Source organism: Epinephelus lanceolatus, chromosome 8 (genome assembly GCF_041903045.1).
Source record: "Epinephelus lanceolatus isolate andai-2023 chromosome 8, ASM4190304v1, whole genome shotgun sequence".
NCBI lineage: Eukaryota > Metazoa > Chordata > Actinopteri > Perciformes > Serranidae > Epinephelus > Epinephelus lanceolatus.
Window position 1 is genome coordinate 21,859,042 of NC_135741.1, and position 26,161 is coordinate 21,885,202.

Below are 26,161 nucleotides of genomic sequence, written 5' to 3' on the forward strand. Positions count from 1 at the left end.
CAGCTCTGTGAGACTTCAGTACAGTGATGCTTTGAGCTACATGCTCAGATCAGCATGCTAACATGCTCAGGTTTTGCAGGTATGTTTACCATGTTCACCATCTTGGTGTTGTCATGCTAAGACTTGGTAGCAAGCAGTAAAACACTAAGTGACAAGGCTCATGGAAAAAGTCTCGTTCTGCGAGTATTTGATCATAAGCTATATTGGACAAAATTGCTTTGACCTCATTGGGAACATTTCTCGTAAAATCATAAATAGCCTCAAGGTGGCACCGACATTTGATAAAAAGTCAGCACCAATGTCATCAGGACTCCTCTGGGGAAAATTTAGTATTTGTACCAAATTTCATGGTGTTACCTGTGAATGAGGGAGCTGAGCCGAAAGGCAAAGCTTTTGATTTACTGGTCCATCTACGTCCCAACCCTCACCTATAGTCATGAGCTCTGGTTAGTGACCGAAAGAATGAGATTGCGTATACAAGCGACCGAAATGAGTTTCCTCTGTGGGGTGGCTTGGCTCAACCTTAGAGATGGGATAAGGAGCTCGGACATCAGGTGGGAGCTTGGAGTAGAGCCGCTGCTTCTAGGCGTCAAAAGGGGTCAGTTGAGGTGGTTCGGGCATCTGATCAGGATGCCCCCTGGGCACGTCCCACTGGTAGGAGGCCCTGGGGCAGACCCAAAACACGCTGGAGGGATTACATACCTCATCTGGCCTGGAGGAGCTGGAAAGTGTTGCTGGGGAGAGGGATGTCTGGGGCACTTTGCTCAGCCTGCTGTCCCCATGACCCAGTCCCGGATAAGCGGATGAAAATGGATGGATGGATTCATGGAAATACCAAAAATGGCGTTGAATCATGAACGGCTGCACAAATGTGGTGCCAATCCATCCATTAGATGTTTTTTTCTTATCCATTTCACCTTTATTTAACCAGATAGGCCCTATTAAGATCACAAATATCTTCAGAGGCCAAGACAGTTAGCAGCACATTTAGACACTGGTGGTATTTCATTGGATAAGTGAAAACTATAACTTGCTAGTAGTGCTGGATGCAAAGTTGGGAGATCAGAGTCAGAGTCATTAGGATTTGTCCTTTGGGCACCATGATTAGCCGTCTAAAATTCCACTACAATGGATTTTTTTTTAGTCTTAAGTGGCAGCCATCTGACATTGTCTGCCCACAGAACCACACTGCTAGTGGGTAGGGATTTTTAAAAAAAAAAAAAAAAAAAAAAAAGTACAAAAGACAATGGCATAGGGTTAATTCTTTTTTATTCAGCACAACACAGACAGGATGACACCAGTGACCTGGAACGGCAGTAACATTGTGTGATGCCCACATGGACAGGAATGATTAGAGGAATGCTCAAACACTTCATAACTAAACTGGTTTAACTTCTCACACTGGGTCTGAACAAAGTGTTCTCTACCACAGCTAGGAATCAAAAGCTGTGACTGAACGCAACTACAAAACATCTAGGATATTAGATTCATGACAAACAGTAACAGTGCTTCTTAGAGAGAAGACATGAGGCATGGTTGTGAGGAATGATGGCTGGAATGCAGAGCACAAGTCGTGGCCTGGCAGTTCATCATAAATCAGAACCAGGGTGGCTGCTGGTATGAAGCGTCAACATAACCTCACTGACAGCAGTCAATGATGCTTTGTCTAAACCACTCTCAGGACACGACTTCGAAAACATGATAAATGATACAAGAGAATGATGTGTTCAAACCCATCGGGAGCAGAGGGTACTAGAGGGTGCAAATGGGGAAATAATATTAATACAACAGGTTGTGACAACACCGCACTCCTGTTCCCATCCCTCTCCATCTGTGGTAGTTAGAACAATACAGGGTTAGCACACTGCACTTGAGTCAAAGCCACAAGACGGCACCTGAGCACTGAAGTTAACAGGTCTTCACGTGATCATGCCATATAGCTGCAAGTTGGGCAGAAATTTGGTTGTGATCAAACAGCGTGACAAGCGGGAGATAATGTGCAGTTCTTAGTTTGCAAAGGTCTGACGCACGGCGTTGGCGATGTGCGTGGCGCTGATGCCGAACATGTCAAGCAACTCTTGGGGCTTGCCGCTGCGGGGAACACCGGACACTGCGAGCCGGGTCACAACGATGCCAGGCTCCTGGCCCACTGCTGACAGCACTGCTTCACCAAGACCACCTGGGAAGAGACAGACCATCAGCACAAAACACCAAAGGATGACATGACAATGCTCTTTTAAGCCTGGTATACACTGTGATTTTGGGCTGTGCCAGACAAATGACGATCGACATGAGAGAAACCTGTCAATATCTTTGGTCATGGCTCTAAAACGGTGGTCCTATATCACACGTGAGAGGTTCATGGAAGGCCAATGTCACGGTTTTGCACTCAAAGGCGGCCTGGGATAAAATTCTGACAGTGTCAGAAATTAGGGATGATCATCTCACTGTCTCTTATGTCGCACAGTGTAGCTACACTAAACTTAAAGACTGCTAAAACCACCACTAGGAAACACTTTTAAACTCACAACTGGGGGCAAACCAGTTAACACACAGTTAATGCAGTCATGGCCCCTGGTGTATCCTTTGCCAAGAATAAAAGTCTGCAAACTCTCAAACCTCTATTGTACATGACTTAAAAAAAAAACCAAACAAACACTGCAATAGGACATATAAGCACAACAGAAAACAACCCACCCTCCTTGTAGTGGTCCTCCACAGTGATAATCTGTCCCCGTGTGGCTCTGGCACTGGCCACGATGGTAGAGGCATCCAGGGGCTTGATGGTGAATGGGTCAATCACACGGATGTTCTTCCCTGTACGAATTCATTAGGAAATCATTACTTTTAGATGTTTTTTTTAAACCATAGTTGCTGACTGAGGAGCTGTTGACTCCCATCTCCTGAATTATCAAACATCAGTGGTGTATAGCAGTTATAAAATACAGGCCTCAGTACCTATATTCATCCACAAGAGGGCAGTGTGAGTTTACCTTCACTGGCCAGTGTATCAGCAGCAGCAAGGGCCTCATGCAGAGTGACACCAGCTCCAATCACAGTCACACAATCACTGTCAGACTGGCGCACCACCTGGGGAAGGGGACATTTATTCATATACATTCATTTTTGTAATGTCTATTCCAATCTTGTTTTTTTTTTAAATCTGAATGGTGCACAAGGATTAGCGTGTGTAAAAATCATTGTATTGATTATTACCTTGGCTACGCCTACTTCAAACTTCTCCTCTGGGGAGTAGAGGACTGCAGTGTCTGGTCTACTGGTACGGATGAAACAGATACCCTGAGAATACAGAGTCGAAACATGAGAATGTTACCCTCCCATCATTGTTAAGACAACTTACTGGACAAACTCTACCACAAGGTGGCCTACCAACCTTTGTGTTAGCTGACAGCTCAACAGCTCTCTCTGTGGACACAGCATCACTGGGGTAAAACACAGTACAGGTTGGGATAGCACGGAACATGGCCAAGTCCTCGAGGGCCATCTGGGAGGGACCATCCTCACCTGAAGGAAGAGTAAGATCAGTCAGGGGACGGAGAATGCTCACTCTGCACTGTAACTATAACTAGTGACACTTCAGCAGAAAGCTTACCAATGGAGACACCACAGTGGGAGCCTACCAGGTTGACATTTGTCTGGGAGATAGCTCCCATACGGATCTGGTCATAGGCTCTTGAGAAGAAGGCCGCAAATGTGCTGGCAAAGGCAACTGTGCGGTCACGGGTGGCACAGCCAATGGCCACTCCCACCTGCAGCAGCAAGCAAAGACATCAGTAATGTGGGATAGTCTTAATGACAGTGGATGCGATTAAGCATGGAGGATCAGGTAAACTTGTCACAAGTGATGAGCAGTGGTGAGCGGCCGGGATTATCACGCTAGAGAATGAATAGTAACAGATTATACCAATTTGGAGCAGATTATGGTGGTGAACAGTTAAATGTGAGCCAAGTTTATCCCGCTTTCAAGTTGGGGTTAATCATCTGACTTATGTAACTTTGCAAATGAACATGAGAAAGCAGCATTTAAATCAACCATGAAGATGGAAATACTGCGTACCATGTTCTGTTCGGCGATGAAGCACTCAATGTAGCGGTCAGGGAAGGCCTTCTTGAAGGTCTCGGAGAAGGTGGAGTTTTTGGTGTCTCCATCGAGGGCCACCACTCTCTGGCTTGACTGCCCCAGCCTGGCCAGTGCCAGACCGTACGCACGCCTTGTTGCCATCTGACAGGACAGAGAAGTAAACGGGTGTAAGCAAAGACAGATTAACAAGCTAATACAACCCTACAAAGGCTAAAGGCTGCAAATATGCTAAAAATGAAACTGCGAAAAATGGCTTCAAAGTTTTGACCCTCGAGCCAAATGTGTTATAGGTGGAAAGGTGATTATGCACTTGTTAAATTGGTCTTCGTAAAGTAATTTCTGTGCCTAAAAACCATGACCAAGAATTTGACCCATCACCCCCAAAAACACGCTATAATTGTAGTATGTATGCCTACTTATTTCGTAGTTACTGCTTTTTTTTTTTACACCTTTTCCCCCCCTCTACATGAGAACAAAATTGAACCAGGAAATTATGTAACAAGATAGCAAATATGTCCAAAGATTTGATTTAAGTCATAACTCAAAAAAAAAAAAAAAAAAAAAAAAAATCAGACCAAAATTGGATAGTGTGGTTAGCCTGTGGGGCAGAATACAACACCACAATATTCTACATGCAAGTTAAAAGGTTATCTCGGGCTGATATCAGTATGAGGCAAGGCAACCACCCACTGAGTCAACAAGCAACTTTTGTGCAAAAGCATTTCATTGACTGCTTAAAGGAGCTTTGTACCCATTACATGCTTCAAGTGTCCCCGAAAAAATCTAAATCTGCTCAGATTAAAAATGGAAACCCAAGTGACAGGTTAAAAAAGGTACCTTGTCTCCCTTTTTGTATGCTGGGGGTGAGGGCAGGGAGATGGTGCTTAGGTCTGCAGGTGCTGTGTCATCTTTGGGCAGCTCAGGGCACAGGGTCTTGTTGGGGACCTGGATCTGAGCCTGCAAGTCCTTCAGGATGTCATCCACCCTGTCCTTAGGGATGGGCTTTCCATGCCAGTTATCAAGATCCTCAATATCTACAGCCAAGAGAAGAACACGTGTCATAAATCAGATTCAGAGAAAAAAAAAAAAAAGTTTAGTTAATCAAATATTTACCAAATAAGCAACACTTACTTTTGAGTCCTTTGCCCTTGAATGTCTTGGCAACAATGCAAGTGGGTTTGCCCTTAACCTGCTGGGCCTGCCAGAAAGCTTTGCACAGCTCCTCCACATCATGCCCATCCACAACATACGTGTTCCACCTACACAAACATGGCTCATGTTTAACGGCATAGAAACACATTACAACAAATATTAACCCAAAACACAGGCCAAAGAAGAAGGTTAAGCATCAAACTTATTAACTGAAGGAAGGGGAGCAGAGACTGAAAAGAATGGCAGTTCGGTGGCCAAAGGGTGGAGAAAATACAGCAAGCATTGAAAAACCTAATGTGCAAGAGGTGGAAGTTTTGCAGTACGATAAGAACAAATAAAACCACAAGTAACTGCTTTTGAACTGATGGATACACCTTACTACTATATTTACACATATAGGACAATTAAAGTTATACTTTTCATGTGTATTCAGAGGCATTTTTTTAAATTAAAAAAAAGGGTCACAATCACATCAAAAGGTTCTCTAGGAACTTCAATAAAAGCGGAGGAAAGGAGAGTGAGAGTTTGGTACTGACCCGAAGGCTTCACAGCGCTTGCGGTAGGTCTCCATGTTGTGCTTCAGGGGTGCAGCCTCACTCTGACCGAGCCGGTTGACATCCATGATAGCCACCAAGTTGTCCAGCTGGTAGTAGGAGGCAAAGGCCATGGCCTCCCACACTGAGCCCTCTGAACACTCTCCATCACCCATCATGCAGTACACACGGTAACTACAACACAATGTAGAAAGGGGAAATGGGGAAAATGAGTGTTGTTCTCCAAACAATAAACCACACAATGGTTACTACATGATTGATGAAAGCATGCTGAGCTGAGACTTGAGGTGGACTACCCACAGCAAAGTAAAGGTTAGAACCACAAATACTATTATTGCCAATGACTATTAACTAATTCAAACAGATAGAGGCATCCTTGTCAAACTGTTTTGAGTTGCTACCCTCAAAAAGGGACAAATATCATTAAGTATTATTTTTGCTACTGTGAGTATAACTGTTGCAGCAGTACAAGTGCCTTTTGACCTCACAGCAGGCTCCTGTCAGGGAGTGATTTAACACAATTATAACTACACTACTACAGCTTTATCCATTAAACAGATTACAGTGCTTCAGGTACAACTTTAAAAGAAAGCAGTTACTTGCTAGTCAAGGCATTATACTCTTTGTTAAACAAAACTCTTGTTGATTCAACATTGTTTAACAAGAGCACCATTTAACAGCATTCAATATGCGTGTCACCTCTACACAAACACTCTAGTAGGAGGAGGATAAAGAACTGATGCCTTGAGGCAACCTACTTTAAATGTAATGCACTCTTTAGACTTGAGTGACAACTGTACAAAGTTGTTTCAGATCACCATATAACAGTTTTAAAAAATAGGATGAATCCAAGTCTTTGAACCTGGCTCTTGTTTTTTAAATACAAACTTACCTTGATTTGTCAAAGTGTTTGCCAGTGTAGGCCATCCCACAGGCAGCCCCAAGACCCTGTCCCAGAGATCCTGTGGCCACATCAACAAAAGCCAGTTTCTGGTGAACAGGAGAGAGGAAAATAATTAGATACAGAAAGTGACTTGTATATTATATTCTTTTTTCCAAGGAAGCATGAGCATGTAAAACGAACTCAGGATTTTTTTAACTTACTGGTGTGGGGTGGCCCTCCAGGTCACAGTCGAGCTTGCGCAGGTTGAGCAGATCAGACTCCTTTACGAAACCTGCCTCTGCCCAGGCAGCATACAGGACAGGTGCAGCATGACCCTAGAGACGAGGGGTAAAAGGAAAAAGTCTTTAAAGACAATGATGATACCAGATCTCAGGTGTGCCGACCAACTGGAGAACAATCGCTCTCATGAATAAAGAAATGTGTGCCAACCTTTGAGAGCACAAAGCGGTCATTGCACTGGTTGCGAGGGTCATCTGCTTTGTAGCGCATGGTGTGGAAGAAGAGCACAGACATGAGCTCTGCTGCGCTGCAGCATGATGTCGGGTGACTGAGGAGAGAAAAGTGGAGAATGTTAGTAACAGTTCACAGAAAAAACACTTATTTGAAAAGAAAATTAAATGCACACACCATGCATACATGCATGTGTTGCTGCATTCAAGAATCGTCACACTTTATTTCAGTTTGACCATAACAACAACATATGTACCAACGTCAGTCAATCCAGGAGTCATTCAAGGGATAAATTTGGCAAGCAATGAATCATTAAAAGAGTGCCTCCTGTCTTTTGGGATTAGAAATATCACTCATCAATACACTGTTAATTTGTAACACAATCACATCAGTTATGTTTTTACACTCCAGAGCGCTTATAAAAACTAAAAAAAGGTACTTGTGAAACTGTTAGTTGCTGCACAGTGGTCTAAGTAATGTAATAGAGGTGTTTAGAAATCCCACATTACTCAACACCATCTCTGCTTCCCTATGTGGGTTAAATTACAAATGGCATAATTTCAACCATGCTGGAACACACAGAGTTATCTTAATCAAACATACATCATGGTCACTGTTAAATTTCTTAAAAAAAACAAACAAACAAAAAAAAAAAACCCCAGAGCTCTGTTTACCCTGTGTCCTTCTGTCGAGCGATAACCTGCTGAGAAATAAACTGAAGTAAATTCATAAAAGCCATGACAAAAACAATCAGTTACTCAAGTGTGATGTCCCATATCCATCAAGTAATAATGGAACAACGTGCTGAATGCTGGCTGTCAAAAAACACAAAAACATCCTTTGTTAAGGGAAACAACAGTATCAGAACATCAGCAGGACATTCAGGATGTAATTCACCCATTTCCTTGTGAGTTGACACAAGGAAGTGACAAAAAACAGGTTTACCAACAAACATTTCCTTTTTGGAGGTTGCAGTTGCACAAGTAAATAAGCTGAAAATTACACAATGATGGATTTCTTGGGAGGATGCAATGCAAATACAGTGAAACCGTACTGGTTACCACGGGGACAATCTAGATGCAATGTAGCTGGCCAGGTGATAGACAGGTGCTAAACTGCAGACAAGAAATTTGTGGTGTATAAAAATCATATTAAATTTCCCTCTGCCGCCACTGTGTTCAGGTTTAGAGTCTGGATGCAATGAAACTAGTCGCACAAAGAAAGAATACGAATCTACAAATATGGGTTGAAGGTCTTGTTTTCTGTGACAAGTTTCACTGCAGGAGAAATGTTAGTCCAAAACTGTCCTTCTTGCATTATCCAGTCAAACAGAACGTCTAAATATGATGCAGGTAATCTAGTGTTAACTTTGAAGAATAAAGGCATTGTTTCAATTGCAGACACGTCTGATGAGGTACATTGTGTTTTTAATTGGAGGTGTGTACACAAATGTACAGACAGAATACAAGGAGGGCAAAGGGCAGCAGGTACAGTATAATCTCTGGATTGCATAAACTCTAGTTACACCCCTGTCTACGAGGAAACCCTGAACCATTCCCGCTTGGACCTGGTTCAACCTGTATACAGTGAGTGTGAAGAGAAAGACATCAGGTTGCCAAAAAGTTTGTCGCAATTCCGGCATGTAGGATGAGGCAACACTATAGGTGCCCCTTTGACCAGTCGTCATACCTGACACAAATTTCCCACAGGCACTGTAACTGGTGTGCATTTGTGTATCTCTCAGGCATTTAGCACACAGCTGCGACTTTAAATGAGCGCGACATGCCGACCACGAGATTCACCCTTTGGTATCATCATGTGGTTGCTTGTTAGCTAGCTATCAGGAGCATGTCGACGCTAACGACAAAGTTTAATATAGCAGTTTTGCTAGCAGCATAACCGAGTTGTCACAGAGCATAAATGCCCAGCTAGGCTGCACCTACTGTAACATGAGACACCTCAACTGTAGACACAGACGCTGCCATTTGTTTTCATTTACGGCACAAACTGTTAGCTTATGCTACTTTTAGCGTAGAAACTTAACTCACGTATTAGCTTAAAACGTTTACGTAGCCGTTAACGGAATTACTTGCTAGCTGGCTGCTGTGGCGACGCTTTCCACCGCGTTAAGATAATCTGCAGCACGTGCACCCGGGGGCCCTCAGGTGAAACGTGCGTCAGCTTCAGTTACGTTACATCACATTACATAATTATTCCTTGTGTAGCCGTGTGATTTTTTATTATTAATATAACTTTGAATAACTTACCCAGAGTTAGAAGCGCACGTCGCCTTGATGGAGTTGATCCTGAGCTTGTTAGCGACGTCCTTCAGCCCCTGCAGAGTTTTCTCATCGGGTTTGTGGTAGCTAGTCATGGTTGCTGGAATATTTCTTGAGGGTCGCGTCCGTTTGAGAAGTCAAGTTCGGTTATTTCAAGCACACAGCTGCTTTCCGGGGGTCGTAGTTTCAAAGCTGCGCCACGCCGCTGCTAGCTGCCCGGTGCAAGTACAAGCGAGGAGAAGGAGGAGGAGGACCGACAGAGAGGAGGGGGACTTATGTGTCCTCGCGCGGCCACTCCCCCCTAATCCGATCATTGGAGGAGCAGTCGTGAGGATATGGTTGCGCAGGACATGCTGCTCTCATAAATCATTTTGAGCTTATTAAAGTTACACATCTGCGGTCACATCGCTCTTATCATTTCCCGTTGTTAATTAGCAAAGCACCAATATTAAACATGGGTCCTAAAACAGTGTGCAGAAGTAATGGTGGTTACATTTTTTTTGTGATATCATCATGTAATGAGTCAACAGAAACTGCACCCAGCACTTTAAACTTCATAAAAATGTGCAGTCTTTTCACTGAGGTAACTTCCGGGTTGTGGCAACAGTATGAAGGTAAGGCCTGGAAATATTCATAACTTAATTACTAATATTAATCTGAAAATAACTGTAATTTTTGTGTAATTTGCACACTCTTTGTACTTATATGGACAAAATACCTCAGTGTGCATGTGGTGATTTTCCATACATGTCCTTTGCATGTCACTGTCTCTTTAAAGCTGTAGCTGGATGGCTGCCAATAGGGAAATGGTGGCAGAATTTGCTCTCTCATCCTTACTCAGGGAAACAAAGGAGAGTTTGTACAGCATGCAACAAGGTTCATGTACTCCCTCATTTCTTATTCCTAAGTCACTGACACTTTGCTTTTTAACCTTAGCTGATTGCATTGGTAAATATCAATCAGAAAAAAATACATTTTCACAATTTTATTGTTTAAAAAATAGGCTCTCATAGTATAAGAACATGACACAAGCATCCCTAATGCACACATAAGTGCATCATACAAGGTTTTCTATCAAGGTATGCATTTCATGCAACACAATCACTGTCACCTATCTATACACCAGGCCTGTGTTTTCAAGGAAGTCCAACACTTCCTCATTTTTGCCACCATTTCAAATCTTAGGGTTCAGATATTTCCTCTTCTTTAAGTTCCTGAAATAACATACATGCCATTAGAAGAAAAAAACAAAACAGCAAATGAGCTTTTTTGTCTGACAATGCCACTTAGCTTTACCTTGAGTCTCTCCTGGGCCTCAGTCCTCTCCTCGGGAGAGATGGGATCTTTGTCAAGTCGCTCCAGCTGTGGCAGGAGCATCAGTACACTCAGCCGGTAGTCTGTTGTTTCCGCAAGAGGATTCTCAGAGAGGACCAAAGCTCGCAGCGTTTTTGACACGAGTGCAAGGCTTTGCAGGGCATTCTCCTCTACAATTGCATTGCCTCTAAAGGAGAGAGACATATGAGATATGTAATCTGAGACAGTTATTTTATTTTTGTGTGTGTGTGTGATGTGATCTGTCTTGTTGTGATACCTGACATTGAGATATTGGAGACACTTCATGTTGGAGCTGAGGCCATTCAGAGTATCTAGCTGGTTGTCTCGAAGGTGAAGGGTGGTGAGGCGCTCCAACCTCTCTAAACCCTCCAGATGCTTGATAACATTTTGGGCCTAAATGGAGAGTAAGACTAGTTACAGGCAGTCTGCTGACTGAATCATGGGTATTAAGGCTAGTGTTAATGAATCAACCTCATCAAGTGTGTTGGTGCTACAAATGTTAGTGCTTTTATTTTTTTTTTACGATATTTTTTCGGGCATTTTTAAGCCTTTACTTGATAGGACAGGTAAGTGTGAAGGGAGGAGAGAGAGAGGGAGTGACATGTAGCAAAGGGCCACAGGCTGGAGTCGAACCCGGGCCGCTGCGGCAACAGCCTTGTACATGGGGCGCCTGCTCTACCACTAAGCCACCGACGCCCCGTTAGTGCTTTTAATACCAGATACAGTCGCTGCAGGTTGGGAAGGTTGAAGCCATCAGTGGTATCCAGCTGGTTTCCCCTCAGCTCTAGAGTTACCAGGTTGGCAAAACAGGCACCTTGGAGACCATTCACTCTCTGAATGCCGTTACCTGCAAGAGAGATTGCAAAATGTCATATCAAAGCCTTTTCAAAATATGCTCTTGGCACCAGATATTAAAAAGAGTTTGTTATAAGCCTGAATGATAACCCCATTTAAGAGGCCTCGCTTTAGGAAACTTTGGAACACCATCAGTCAGTATGGTATCATAGAAACACCACTTTTCCTGGCATAAAACCAATACAGCAACCTGTAAGATTGAGGCTCTCCAGCGCAGGCCCCACCAGGCCGTCCAGGCCCGTTAGCCGATTCACTGCCATACTCAGCCACTGCAGGAAGGTCAGCTGAGCGAAAGGTTGCCCTTTGAAGCATGCCACAGCATTATTGTCAACCTACAGTAGAAGAGTTACATTAAAGATTCACCATCAGTTATATACTGACAGCCCCAGGGGCGTTCTTTTTTAAATGAATAAAGAAGACAGATGCTTGCCTTCAGCCAGAGCAGCTGAGTCAGAGATGCCAGAGGAGAAAGATCAATGAGGTGGTTGTTGGATACATCCAAGAAACGTAGGTGAGTATAATTGCTGATTGCAGCTATGTCATTCAGTCCTCTGAGGAGTACAGTGACAAGAATGGGAAAATGGGTATTAAATTTAAAGACAGCAACAATTAAATAAGGATTACCTGAATTTATAGTTGCAGGTCAAAAGAAGCCAATTTTGCCTTGCATGTACTTTTGCTCCCTTACTTGTCTTTTAAGTCCACTTTGATAAATGCATGTCCAAGTCCATTTCCTGTTCGGCACAGCAATGAGAGCCCCTGACTTATGGTTTCTTGGGTCAAATGGCAAACCTGTACCTGTAAGAAGGACGACATCAAAGGTTTATACTCATCCAAACTGTTGGTGGTGCTAACTCACAGGGAATAAAACTACAGGACCTCATCAATGTTTGTGAATGGAGCACAGCCCAGACACAAGCCTCTCTACATGATAGTGCTTCAAACCCACCCTTGAAACTTTTAGACATAAATTTATAGACAACAATTTATATTTCTATGAGAATAGGCCCTGGTATTCTTTCAGAGGCTGAGCAAATGCATGGGTCTGAAGTGGACTTTTATGTAACTGGAATGCAGCTCATTTGGCTGCATATCAATTTATGTATGAAGTAACTGTGAAATAACATTCCTTAAGTTAACTGATGATCTTGTGTGAAGTAATAACATAAAATCATAGTAACTTGATTATTTGTGAATGGTGAGCAACAGGAGTTCTTGATAAATGCATTCAGTCATGCATTAAATCACCACGAGTCATGCATTAGTCAAGCATTACTCAAGTGTAGGGTTTGAATCCTTATTATGAAACACAAGAAATAATGCTAAATAATGCCAACAGTAAACACCCACAACCTTTACTATTAGGGATGCAACATAATATCAGCCTGTCATCTCTACTGGCCAATATTGGCTTTAAAATGAACTATCAGATTCGGCCTACATGCTTGTTCTTACTTAGCACAATGAATAAATATTACATACACTGAAAAGTATTGTATTTCATGTCTTCATCTGCTCGTGGGCAATCAGGATAAGAGTATGCATGCATAATATGATATTAAGAACTTTAATCGATATCGAAATTGGTATTGGTTATCAGTCAAACGAGTTTTTATGAATATATATCCCGCTCTCACCCCCCTCCATGGGGATGGTGGTGTGTCTTTGTGTCTTTTCTAGTTCCTCTTTCAGCCTTTGGTATTTGGTATTTCTTGTCTTCCTTCTTCCTGATGTTGCTGTCGCTCGGGATTGCTACTGTCACCACTGCCTTCTTCTGTTGATTGTCCATCAACACAATGTCTGGTTGGTTAGCCATCACCAGTTTGTCAGTCTGGATCTGGAAGTTCCACAGGATCTTAGCTCGGTCATTTCAAACCACCTTCAGAGGTAGCTTCCATTCTGACTTTGGGACTTCCAGCCCATACTCAGTACAGATGCTCCTGTACGCTCTGCCAGCCACTTGGTCGTGGTGTCTCATGTACGCTCTTCCTGCCTGCATCTAACACCTGCTATTATGTGCTGAACTGTCTCAGGAGCATTTTTGCACAGCCTGCACCTGGGGTCCTGTCTGGTGTGGTAGACCCCTGCTTCTGTTGATCTTGATTACTGCTTCTGTGCTGTCTTTCAGTTTAGCTTTCAGGATTTCTTGATGTTGGCCACTTCTTCAATCTGTCAGTGGCACATGCTGTACAGGACCTTGTCCTTCTGTCATGGTTCATCCTCCTCTTCTGCATTCTCGGGTTTCTGCTGCTTGAGGTATCCACTTAGCAGTTCATCCAGTCCATCTTCCTGATGTATTCCTAAATCTTGGTTGTTTCATCCTGGAAAGCGGCTCTGGCACTTACAAGTCCTCGGCCTCCCTCATTCAGCTTAGCGTACAGTCTCAGGTTGCTGGACTTGGGATGAAACCCTCCATGCATTGTGAGAAGCTTCCTTGTCTTGACATCAGTGGCCTCTATCTCCTCCTTTGGCCAGCTTATTATACCAGTGGGGTATCTGATAACTGGCAGGGTGTACGTGTTGATGGCTTAGATCTTGTTCTTTCCATTCAGCTGACTTCTCAGGACCTGCCTTACTCTGTGTAGGCATTTGGCTGCGGCTGACTTCCTTGTGGTTCCCATTTGACACATGTTGACATGTTCTGGGACCTTGGAGAGAAAGGGATGGGGTTCTGGACCTGACAATAGTTGTGTGACTTTATTTACCCTACCTGTTTATAACAGTATCCTTTGGTTGTGCACTGTTCTAGTAAAAATGAATTATTAAAACCACAGGAAACCGTCCACAACCCATACTCCATGGCTGTGTCAAAAGCCATTAAACACTCCCTACTCACTATTCAGTGGACTATATGGTGAATGAGTGATTTCGGACGCAGCCGATGTCACAACTATCTAGAAGTTCTCACTCAGGTACCTTCTCTTCTTCTCCGGCTTCTTCCTGGTGTGTTTCTTCCTCTCCCTCTACATCTGACAACATTGCATCTTCATCCATGTCAGACATCCTGGTGAATATCGCTTGTTTTTACAAAAAGTAGCAGGTCCCTGGAGCACACCAGTCGGTAGCTAAAAACGGTTAGCTAGTCAAACTGCACCGAGTTTAGAAGGGTTAGCTTAGCTGTTAGCTAACGTTCGTACGTCAGTTACGGGACAGTTACAAGTAGCTAACTTCCTAACTTAATATAACAACTATTATAATAACAAAGTGTAACAACCAACGGTAACTTGTTAAGTAAACTTATTATATAAAAGATAAAGTCAATGTTGAACCTTTGAGAAAGCTAACTGCGGTTTAGACCTGACCGAACACGGAGCACCGTGTCTGCTACTGTTGTTGCCATGGAAACTCAACAGCCGCGACACGAGCGCAGGTGTGTTCAAGACTCATTTGATGGAGAGACACATTTCAGGGACAGAAAGATGTCCCGTTAGACAGCTATACAGTTTCTGCAGGCCAGGATGTTGCATTACAGACCTCATAACAAGAGTTACATATATTCCTCTTTTGTAACCACCGATTTACAGAAACGCAGCTTTGGAAATTTCAAGGTAAAATGTCGAAATATGAGCTAATGTTCACTGCTTTGCCCCCCCCCCCCAAAAAAAAAAAGACAAAGACATCAAACATCCATAATGATGAAAGTGTGTTATTCAGAATTAATTTACACAAGCCTGATGAAACACATTCACATTATAGAACAGGTACAGAAATAAAAAATAACTTTCTCCAGAGATAACGTTGATAGAGAACATCGTGAATTCATACAAGGTGACAAACTTGAGACACTTTTCACCTTCACACTAGTTTTAGTGTGAGCCTGTCCAGTTCATGAGGCCACAGTCTCCTCTAAAATGTATACACAGTTAATGCCCAGAGAAGTCATTCACTGAATGTCAGGGCATATAGCATTAAATTAAAAAAATCTATGGTGCATAGACAGTAATATTAGAAAATCCCATTTGCTGCCATAAAGATTGACACTGATCTTTCACTTTCTGATAGCAAATGTTTCCCAACCACATAAAGCTTGTTTATCACGCACAAGCTCCGAAGCAAGTGAGAACTCAAAACTGCATCATTCAGGAAGAAAGCAAAAAAGTGCATTCTGTGCAATATCCTGACATCCACTGCTACAGGATCAGTTCATGAGTGTATTACCACTGTTGAGGTAATTATATGTTAAACCAAAAATTAAGAGGTTTATCTAGAGATATCTATATGATGTTAATGGTGAAGTGTGGTGTGCTAGGCTTTGTCGTCGTCCTGTCTGGGTCAGGGGAGGTTCAGGGTGAGGGCTCACTCCACTTGCATATTCCGCAACAGAAGCCCCTTTTTCACTCCTCCCTGCAGCATCCTGGCACCGAGACTAGTGCCTGTGATCCCGTCACTGAAGAGAGGAAGAGAATAAAACAGCTTTGAGTCCACACACAAACCTGGAGGTAGATAACATCACATCTACCATAGCTGTGTATTGTAAGGAGTAAGCAACATGCCTGACTAGCCGCAGTTAGAATAGAAAACCCTAACTTAAACAGTTCACAAGGGACAATGCACGATAGCATCCACTTTTTATAAATGATCACCTTGGCACACCCAACAAAAACTGTAAACCTGAAACAGCTGTAACACATCAACAAGGAGAGTCTGTTACGTCACTGCTGCTTACATGGGGTTAAACTTCCTCCTCTTAGGATCAGGAGCTTCAGGTCCATCAGCAAGTCTCTGCAAGCAAAACAAAAAAGGGGGAAATGAGAACAATAGTAACTGCACTCAATTAGCGACAAGCATAATTACTCTCAGCAACGTTGTCAGACTCCTACAGTTAGACTCTGAGGCTTGACTAACCTCTTTGCCTGCAGATTCCTGCTGGATTCTTCTCTGCTCCAAGTTTTGCTGAGGGCAGAAAAATAAACAGGTGATTGTTGGACATGTGTACAAGAGGACTGTCTTTAGGCTGCACCTTTGTCATTTTAGACACCATTTAGATAACCAATTGTAGCAATTTTTCCAGACAGGAGTGAACAGATATATTTATGATTCATGCAAGGTTTGCAGCAATGTGACATTAGATTCAAACTGTTTGTGTAACCACCTTGTGTAGCTCAGAGAGCTGCTGGTGCCTGATGAGGGCCTCCTTGCTGGGGAACTGCCTCCTACACAGCAGACAGGCCAGTTTAACCCAGTCGGTCATCCTCCCATCTTTCTCGTCTTTGTCGCCTCCTTCTTCTTCGCTGTCAGTTTCTCCACTGTAGGCTGGGACCAGACCCTGCTGCTGAGGAGGGGAACGCTGCACAAATAGGATGCAGGATTAAAGATTGAGAAACAGATAGACAGAGAAATAATGATAGTGTTCTTGAAAAATGTTTTGTAGCATAATCTAACTGTGAACACGTCCTTACTTCTGTGCTTTGTCGGATCTGGTCCAGAAAGATCTGAGGCCGTTCAGACAGCGCACCCTGCAGAACAGGAAAGCAAAATCAGAGAGATTACCAAGTCAGTTAATAAAGCCTTATCTTATGCAGACATCGTCTTATAACTTATGAGTGACTGATGGACACTCTCCCCAGTCACTAGGGTGTTTACAGTTGAGCATGTGTGTCTGTGTAAAAACCATGCACCTTTTTCTCCAGAACAGCATAGCCTGCGTCAGCACTAGCGGATTCTCGGCGGTCATCTAGGCGACTGTGTCCAGGTGCCCTCGTGTAACCAGGTGGTAGCGCTGTGGAACCGACAGCAGGGGAGGAGGAGACAGAGCGCATGTTCTCCTTGTGTCTGTTGAGACTCTTAGCCCAGCGCTCCATGTCTTTGGCAATCTTAATTTAGAGAAAGAGGAAGATTTGAAGTCAATCACACAAAAGTTTGCTGATAACAACACCTTTTGACAATTTAGAACAGCACTGATCAGTTTGAATGAACTGTATTATGTAGTAAGGTTATTTTGTCTACAGAAAGATGTGTTGAATCACATATAATGACATTTAACACCTGTTGCTGTTCTTGTGTCCACTTTTTGGGCAAAGCAAAGCAAAGCTATCAAAAGGTAAATTTAATTTTCTGTGCACATCTGACAGTATTTGAACTTGTATCCAGTACGTAGCGTACCTGTTGAGCTGTTTTATTCTTGGGTTTGTCTTTTTTCTCCTTGCTGCCAGGGGTACCAAACGGTAAGTCTGAAGGGACTCCACTTGCGCTCGTGGGAGCTCCGTCGGAGTTTGACTGTCCGGCAGCAGCAGGAATGTATGTGTGCTTCTCTCCATCCCAGTACATGTACTGCTGAGTGTGAGGATTGTAGTAGTACTGCAAAAAGGAGGGGCACACAAAACCAGACTGAAATGCTAAAGAAGAGGACACATTCACACACAGGTCTTTCAAAAGTGCTGACTTCATGCTGAGATTGCAGAACATTCACCACTCTTTACCTGGGAGTTAGGGTCATAGTAGAGGCCTGTGAGTGGGTCGTAATAATAGCCAGAGCTTTCGTCATACTGGTATGTGGACACATCTGGCACAGCTACAGTCGGAGACACGGGACAGATTATTAAATTTTAAATCACATTTAAAAACCTTTAACAGAGGGTTACTGTTAATTAGCAGCAGCAACATGATTTATTTACAGTGTGATAAACACAAAAATTAGCAACTAGCAGTTACACATCTTACGACCATATTGTTTACATTATTTCTTATTTTACATCTATTTGTAATTATTTGTAAAGATGTTCATTCAGTGCGTTTTTGAAGCTAGCGCAGTTCCTAAAGCTGTTTGCATACCCCCTTTGGGGTTGAACACCACAAATATATTCTAAACCTGTAGGCAATACTGTACACACAAAGCCTTACGGTATTGCTGGAGCTCGTGTTCAGTGCCTGGGGTAGCAGGCTGGCTGGGAGCAGCTGGTTGTGGTTTTCCTACTATCTCAACCTGTGGAGAGACAGAGCTATTAGAAATAGGAAAGTAATGGCATGAAATAATGCAAGAATACAAGAGGCGGTAATATTGTACCTGTGTGACTGGTGTGGTGGTAGCCGTGGTGATGAGAGCAGTCTGTGTACGAGTGAGAGGCTGCTGCACGACTGCTGATCCAGATGTCACTGCCTCAGACGAAATGGCAGCTGCACAGGGGCAAGCGTACGCAAGCAGGTGGCTTAAGTTAACTCAAGTTCAGTTCAAATGTATACAGCTATATAGATCGCATAGGTAATATGCTTTATATATTTAACATGTGAGATACAAACCTGGGGCTGCTCCTGCTGTGTAGGCCCCAATCAGAGCGGTTCCTGCACCAGGCAAAGCAGCCACCCTGGCATCTGCCTGGGCCTTGAAAGTTGTGCCATCTAGCCCAGAGTATTCATTTCCTTCCTGGTTGTATGTTACTGCTGCCCCCTGCTGATACACTGCTGTATCTACGCTCTGACCTCCAGCTGATCCATTCTGAGCGGTCTGAGAATGAAAAAGAAACAAAGAATACAATCATAAATATACAATTTGAAATTAAAGATGTGTTAGACTCTTTGCTGCAGTGATAAGTCATTCAGGTTACCTGTGTGACAGCCCACTGTGCTGCAGCTATAGCTGTGCTGGCCACTGTAGCAGCACTCACTCTGCTGCCGTCCGTCAGGAACACATCACTGGCATAGAAAAAAAAGCACAGAGAGGGTTTTGATGAATTCCTGGTGACCAATATTTAGGAACTTTTCTTTGTGAAATGAAACCCAAGAATCGCTCTATTTTTTGGCTTTTTATTTGTTTCAGATAATCTCTCCCAAAGCTTTTTCTAATCTGCTTTATTCACATGACCAATTTCAGTTTTAATGTGATGTGGTCATGTACAGTATTAAAAAAGACATGGTTTTATCATTTGTGCAACAGCAATAATGTGGAGTGCTCTTGTGGTTTCTTTGCAGAAAAGTCTGGGTGTGTGCGTGTTTACCGTTTGGAGCCTTTGGCAAACTCCACCACAATTGCCTTTCCGTCAATAGAGAGAGCTGGCTGGAGAGCCTGCAAGATCTGGAGCAGCTGAGAAGCCTCCTGTTGATACAACATACAGAGACCTGTGAGTTAGTGTGAGTGCAAACTGCCTATGTCTGTATGTATGTTTACAACAAAGCTTATTTCAAAAACAAAAAAGGGACAACTGTTTTGTTTATGGATTGAGCTCATCTGATTACAGTTTTAGTTATAAGTGAAAGACAATTCATCAGTCTAGCTCTTATGTGTGTGTCTGCCTCATCATGTTTCTCACCACTATGGTAGAGAGCTGTAGAAAGGCAAAGCCCCTGTTGAGGTGTGTGTGCTTGTCCTTGATGAGGCGAACATTGGAAGGGGAGAGAGTGGCGAATGGAGCCAAAGCAGACAAGATGGTTTCCACTGACGTATGTGGGCCAAGGTTTCTTAGTATCAGAGCTGGTGTAGGAAAAGAAGGAGAGAATATGATTGTTTAACGCAAGATTTAACAACTCATGTACAAACTAATATTCAGTGTGGTAAAAGCAAGTATCCCATTATGCCCTCTTCTGAGTTTTTAAGCTAGAGCTGGGTAGATGAAATGTTTCAAAACATGATAAAAGTGCAAGTATTTGCTGCAGTGTCCAAAAATTAACTTTGTAGCTCACTAGCCTGGTAGATGACAACTGTGAGCACTGTCATAAACTTCTGACAGCACCCCCACCCCATTAAATGTACTTATGAATCTACATGAACACAAATTTGAAGGTTTCGTAAACCTACTGGATGCTTGATAATTGTAATCGGCTTAAACCTCATCAGACTCCTCACTCTCTACCGCAACCTCTTTGCACACTGGAGGCAAGTGATAGTTTAACGGAGTAGCTAATGTCGCAGTTTCGGGGCACTGTTTGGACGTACACACAAACACATCTATACTAAGCAAGATTTTCCTAAATAACAATGTAAAGAATCCCTCTCAATTAACATTTGCTACCCAATAGAAGTGTGAGGAGGCGTATTTATCTGCAGAAACTCTGCCTATATTTTCTTCTTATTTTGCAGTGTCCAGGACCTTCCTGGGCACAGTGCACAGGTGAAGTCAGGACTATATTAAAAGGTAGCAATCAGTAGAAGCAGCATGCATCCAAGAGGAAGCGATGAAACCCCCCCATAAATATAGCAAGGCGAAATGCCAAGCAGATAAAGCTCGTTCCACAACCAGAGTGAGGCCTGGGTTGGCTTTCATTTTCCAATAATGATACTGTTTACAAACAGCAACTGACAATCCCTGCATCATACACCTTTAATTGCCTGACCCTGATTTGCCATAATCCATATTACAAACTATTTTTCAAAGGCTACATAGAGTAGATCTTCCTGAAAGGAAGACGAGATTGCCAGGGTGGTAAAAATGTCAAAAGATGGACTTACTGTCATTGGCAACATCTGCTTGCTGTGTAGCCTGTCCTGAGTTGACAGCAGGACCAGAAGAGTGGTAAGGGGCTGGCAAGGGCAATAAGCCTTGGGACCCCTCCTTCTGAAGACCAATGGGCAAATCCCTCTGCAACTGGGGCAACTTCAGCTCCGCCTCTGGGGAAAGACAACATGGCATTTATGTATTATAACATGGAGTGAATGAGCTTGTGTTATTGTAAAAGGGAGAATGGTTGAGATATTTATAGCAGCTGGGTTAAACTGTACCTGATTTAGGCACACTGCATTTGAAGCACTTCTCTCTCCTTTTGAAGTTTTGCACACCACACTGTTGAAATGTTACATGACTCACAGTTAACAGACTTATTAAAAGAATAAGCGACTTCAGTGAGTGATATACACGCCTACAATTCACACAACCTTGTTGCAGAGCCAGTCCTCATTGGCACGTGGTTTTGGGTCGCTGTAGTGCATCGACACTCTTTGTCCCAGGATCATCAGCACTCCCTGAAAGAAAAAGAAAGAGAGGGACGGGGAACAAAGAATGATTATCAGCGATAATTAGGCCACACATGCCAGAGAAAGGCCTCATCTCACAAGAGATGAGAGAGAGTGAAAGAGAGAGAGAGAGAGTAGAACTGAGACTGAAAGAAAGAGGACACCAGAGAATTGCAACCTTCAGCTTTAGGAAATTGGGACGGACTGAGATGGTGTATGCGTAGTGTGTGTGGGTGTCCATTTTTAAGGACACAATGTGTTTTGTTCAATTGTGTCATCCCTCCCCCCTTAAGGGGAAACCTTTTCACAGTTTTCCACACATCCCATCCCATTGTCACCACCTTCATCCCATAGACAATAGCTCCATCCCAGAGATGTAATAATGGTAGATGACCCAGATATGAAAGGTTCAAAAACAAGAAAATGAAGTACTATATTGGTTCTGATTCAACATACAATAGACCATGTGAGAAATTATATTCACACTGTCACACTACCCCAGAGGTGGACTTAGGAGAGAGAGTGAGAACGTCACTGGAGAAAGAAGAGACCTCTGTAATAGAGGAGTTTGTATTGGACAATGATGAGCAAATGTGACTGGGAGGGTCCAGATATGAAAACTATGTAGTTAGGCGCCAGACAGACGTCAGCATGATGTAACATGAATTTGCCTGTTTGTGGAATTCTGTATAAGTAGAAAGAAAAGATGAATTTTGCCTCAGAGTATAAAGACCTACCTACCTCAGGGACAACATTATTTCTCCACTGTGTCTGTCTACAGGAATGCGTCATGTGCACATGGCAGGGTATGATGCGACTGTATATTTGTCTTGATATAACCCATGTGTCCCACTGTATGCATGTATATATGTGTATGTGTGTCTGTGTAGGGGAGAGTGACCTGGTTGGTCTCCATCCAGCGGGTGGCCTCCTGTATGACATTAAACTCGACGAAGGCGAATCCTCGGCTCTGACCTGGACACCGCCCAGCGCCATGGTAACCGAACAACAACAACAACAACATAACAACAACGCAGTGAGGGGTTAGTGCTTCATGTCCAGAGGAGAGAGAGAGAGAGAGAGAGAGAGAGAGAGAGAGAGAGAGAGAGAGAGAGAGAGAGAGAGAGAGACCCTGTATCAGCACTAATAAAATTAATCATTGCCTCCTCTCCCCCTTGGAAATAACACACCTGACAGCCAGTCGGAGAGTCGCTGTCAAAGACTCTGCAAGGGTGGGAGAACGCAATGTCAAGTATCTCAGCAGGGTCAAGGAAAGAGAGAGGGAGAGCGGGAGAGAGAGAGAGAGAGCAAGAGAGAGAGAGCGAGAGAGAAAGAGAGAGAATCCTACCCACTCATCAGTTTGAGTCTGAGCTCTTCGGCTTTGATTGATGAAGCACCCAGACACCAACAGAACAGACACACACAAACACGCAAGCACACAGACATACATATCTCTGCTAGTCTGAAAGTCAGAGAGCAGTCTGAGCTAAGTAGCACTGTGGTGGAATGCTCCATAGTCTGTCCATGCATTACTATAACTGATTGACAACACATTATACAAAAATATTGAGACTTATGTAATTTTTAAACACTGTATAACATGGAGTGCAATCACAACAGATCATCATTTGAACATTCAGAACTCAGAGTGACCTATCCTAAAAACAGAGAAACAGTCATGTGGGGGTGAGAAAGACAGAGCAGTGCGGGGGACTGTAAGTGTGCCCGAGACAGATAGGCACACCTTACAGACAACCAGTGCGTTAGCAAAGGGGGAGGCCAGTGAGACAATGACCTTAATGGAAAAAACCTTTAGAAAAAGACAAGCTTTTCGGAGTGGTATGGATGACGCTCACAGAGCTGAGAGGCAGCTGCAACACTTATATCCCCACACTCACACACTCAAAAATAGCTACAATGACAAACGCCATCAAACGCCTTCTGCTTCCACTGCTCAATTTTCAGTTGACACTGTTAGTTTGTGAGCACTGTTCATCTACTCAGACACATCTCGCTTCAAGATGGATGAGGCAGGAACATGAAAGTTTAAAGGCAAGAGGAGAGCCAAGGCGAAAAGGAAAATTAATGCCATGGAGTGAAGATCTCTAACCTATGGCTGTATGCATGCATTCTTGTCCAATAGGCAAGTATGGAAAGAAGTCTCGTTTGAAGCGTGCATGTATGCTAGCTAGAATTCAGACACCAGCAGACCAAAAAAAAAAAAAAAAATCAAAGCAGGAATCACAGCAAAAGCCTCATAGGTTTATAAATATGCATTCTTTGCAGCTATCTATCCCGCTGTCAGAGTATGAGGAAAGACAGTGACGGTAAGAGAGGAGGTAAAGGCAATAGAAGACGCTTATTAATAAAAGAGAGAAAGGACTGCACAGGTAAGGGAGAGTCACCTGAGAGAGCAATGAAGTGAAAGTGCTGGTAATGGATGAGTGTGACACAAAGGGAGGATTAAAAATGGACAAAACAATTAGAAGCAATGGACAAGTCCTCACCTGAAGATTTGTTCCTCATGAGGCGAACCTCTCTTGGCTGGATCCCCTGATCCTGAAGTTGTGCTCGGATCTATGAACACAGAGGCATTATTACCCACTGAAGCCAACTGACAACATCGCCCAAGCATCACACAAACCTGCCCAGGAGACATACCTCATTGGTTGTGGCATTGGGTGGCAGCATACGAAGCATTATGATGTTGCTTGGCCTCTGGTTGTGGTCCAGATCTGCACGATAATCCTGGTCCCTCTGATCCAGCTCCTCAAGGGACAGGTCTGGACCAGCACTCCCACAACTATGCTCGTCTGCCCCCACTGGAAAAGCCTGCATAGAAACAGTCACACATTAGCAACTGATGTAAACAACAAAATAAAGTTAAAGCAGCTCAATAAAGAAGACGGCCTGGTTATGGCTCACCCTCCTCTTCACCGCAGCACGCGAGAACCTGTCCTCCTCTCTCTGTCGTGCTGTATTGTATTCCATCTGTTCCAAATGGGCACCACCACGACCCCAGTTGCCATCCCTACCCCCTGAATGAGGGGCACTGTTCTCAGGGAAGCCTCTTCCACCTTTCCCCCGACCTCTTTCATGCGGGCCAGTCAATAACTGCTCAAACTCCCGCCTGGATCCCTCCTCTTCCCTCTGGTGCATGGGAAGGCCGAGATCAGGCTGCGACTGAGAGCACGGGGGCCACAGGAGCCCCTTCCCCTCGCGCCCAATGTCCCCTCGCCCATCTCTCTGGTGAAACCCCGGGCGGTCTTGGAGACGACCGGGCGAGAAGTCACGAACACCAAGTGGTTGCTCTTCACGGCCGTACGGTCTGTTGCCCTCTGCTCTGATGTCATATCCTGCCTCCTCATCCTCTTGGCCATAGCCTCGGTAGTCCATGTCCCGAAAGTTGTGGTCGTTGTGAGTGTTGCCATAGCGACCCATGCGGTCACCTCGCCCACCCCTGTTGACCATAACAGACAATGTGAGGGACTTGTCAATGCTTTAGGGTGAACCGGTGCAAAAATAAAGTTGAACTCACCTCCGCTCATAGTCCATGCTGCTCCACTGACTCTGCCCCTGGTCTCTGCCCTGTTCCTATTTGGTTACAGCATTGGATACCCTGGAAGTACACCAGCAATTGTTTTTTCACAACAGACATTTTGACTTGTGTCAGTAGGAAAAGCACAAGTGAAATGGATGAAAGTAAGAATGGCTGAGTTCCATTTACTAGTTAGCCAACATGGACAATACCAGGGTCTCCCCTGAGTGGAATGCAGCTGTCATTAGTGTTATTGAACACACCTGGGCTGCTCCTACTCTGATGTGTCAAAATGTCTGCCGTGCAAAAGGTCTATTTACTCTTTGAAAGATAAGCAATACTGAGGAGAATCAATGCAGTCTGTGCTGACTGTCTTTAAGGAACACAGTCAAAACTTAAATGCAACTACTTTACAGGAAAATATCCCAAGTAGTGCCTACTGGGTTGCACTGTAGTGATGTGCAAGTTACAAATAGGTAGCATGGTTTTAATTGTCACCAGGTTAGCTGCATTTTTAAATACTGCACACTTCTCCAACTTTGCCTGATGTCACTGCTTTGTAAGCCACTCAACAACACGCATGAACAGAGGCATAACCGAGCATCACTGAGAAACATGTGCGCGAAGCACACGCCAAACTTTACTACCCAAAAAGGAGTATTCAACAATGACGTATGGCGGTCATCTCGGTTAGCCACCAAGCTAACTAGTTTAGCCTGTGCTTGGCTAGCTAGTCCATGCAGAGCCGTTGCCTCCAAAAACCGTCTGTCAGCCGCTGTAAACACACCAGCAGCAGTTTTATTTGAAATACGACAAACACTTACCACCGCCACATGTAGCCAACAATAGTCCTTTAAATGTCACGTCGACGCTCAGGTGAGAAGGGTATTTTATTTTTCGGGGAACCAAGTGTAAAATGGCCACAGCAAGACAACATTTCAAAAGGGGCGAGGACAAGTACCCGACTCTGGTGTGTGATTGGCGGTTGGAGAGCGAACACACTAATGTCGACGGTGATTGGACGAGACAGCCAGGCCAACCCAAAACTAGTAGCCCACACTCGGGGGATCATTTGATGCGTTTGTGTCGATATTTTAAAATCAGATATAAAA

At 43.7% G+C, this 26,161-nt stretch overlaps 3 protein-coding genes across 3 annotated transcripts; all 3 read right to left on the minus strand.

Annotated features, from left to right (window-relative positions):
- Positions 1-1,252: 1,252 nt before the first annotated feature.
- tktb (transketolase b) lies at positions 1,253-9,744 on the minus strand. Its single transcript, XM_033629507.2, has 14 exons — positions 9,430-9,744; positions 7,142-7,259; positions 6,913-7,026; positions 6,701-6,798; positions 5,791-5,982; positions 5,234-5,361; positions 4,940-5,136; positions 4,079-4,243; positions 3,614-3,770; positions 3,395-3,525; positions 3,217-3,300; positions 2,994-3,090; positions 2,698-2,817; positions 1,253-2,179 (listed from the first exon to the last, which is right to left on the minus strand). The coding sequence occupies exons 1-14, from the start codon at positions 9,534-9,536 to the stop codon at positions 2,007-2,009; spliced, it is 1,881 nt and encodes a 626-aa protein (XP_033485398.1). The 5' UTR covers positions 9,537-9,744; the 3' UTR covers positions 1,253-2,006.
- Positions 9,745-10,411: 667 nt separating this feature from the next.
- On the minus strand, positions 10,412-14,963 carry lrrc23 (leucine rich repeat containing 23). Its single transcript, XM_078170004.1, has 8 exons — positions 14,548-14,963; positions 12,320-12,423; positions 12,062-12,182; positions 11,822-11,963; positions 11,493-11,623; positions 11,033-11,169; positions 10,738-10,942; positions 10,412-10,655 (listed from the first exon to the last, which is right to left on the minus strand). The coding sequence occupies exons 1-8, from the start codon at positions 14,632-14,634 to the stop codon at positions 10,623-10,625; spliced, it is 960 nt and encodes a 319-aa protein (XP_078026130.1). The 5' UTR covers positions 14,635-14,963; the 3' UTR covers positions 10,412-10,622.
- Positions 14,964-15,259: 296 nt separating this feature from the next.
- On the minus strand, positions 15,260-26,001 carry rbm10 (RNA binding motif protein 10). Its single transcript, XM_033629242.2, has 23 exons — positions 25,874-26,001; positions 25,050-25,130; positions 24,437-24,971; positions 24,173-24,343; positions 24,019-24,088; positions 22,413-22,486; positions 21,434-21,520; positions 21,281-21,341; positions 21,011-21,169; positions 19,875-20,035; positions 19,563-19,660; positions 19,173-19,260; positions 18,868-19,072; positions 18,635-18,744; positions 18,472-18,553; positions 18,051-18,142; positions 17,734-17,928; positions 17,250-17,444; positions 17,031-17,087; positions 16,724-16,918; positions 16,477-16,524; positions 16,298-16,353; positions 15,260-16,018 (listed from the first exon to the last, which is right to left on the minus strand). The coding sequence occupies exons 2-23, from the start codon at positions 25,064-25,066 to the stop codon at positions 15,928-15,930; spliced, it is 2,847 nt and encodes a 948-aa protein (XP_033485133.1). The 5' UTR covers positions 25,067-25,130; positions 25,874-26,001; the 3' UTR covers positions 15,260-15,927.
- Between the last annotated feature and the right edge of the window lie 160 nt (positions 26,002-26,161).

Bases quoted from the DNA above. Each gene is read 5' to 3' on its own strand.
- tktb (XM_033629507.2), bottom strand. From the start codon at position 9,536: ATGACTAGCTACCACAAACCCGATGAGAAAACTCTGCAGGGGCTGAAG. The intron at 5,137-5,233 runs GTAAGTGTTGCT...TCTTGGCTGTAG, and splicing joins CAAGGGCAAAGGACTCAAAA to ATATTGAGGATCTTGATAAC. The intron at 3,526-3,613 runs GTAAGCTTTCTG...CTCTTCCTTCAG, and splicing joins CCACTGTGGTGTCTCCATTG to GTGAGGATGGTCCCTCCCAG.
- lrrc23 (XM_078170004.1), bottom strand. From the start codon at position 14,634: ATGTCTGACATGGATGAAGATGCAATGTTGTCAGATGTAGAGGGAGAG. The intron at 11,964-12,061 runs GCAAGCATCTGT...CTTCTACTGTAG, and splicing joins CTCAGCTGCTCTGGCTGAAG to GTTGACAATAATGCTGTGGC. The intron at 10,943-11,032 runs GTATCACAACAA...TCTCTCCTTTAG, and splicing joins CTCCAATATCTCAATGTCAG to AGGCAATGCAATTGTAGAGG.
- rbm10 (XM_033629242.2), bottom strand. The intron at 24,344-24,436 runs GTGAGCCATAAC...GTTTCTATGCAG, and splicing joins GTGCTGCGGTGAAGAGGAGG to GCTTTTCCAGTGGGGGCAGA. The intron at 19,073-19,172 runs GTAACCTGAATG...TTTCATTCTCAG, and splicing joins CACAGTGGGCTGTCACACAG to ACCGCTCAGAATGGATCAGC.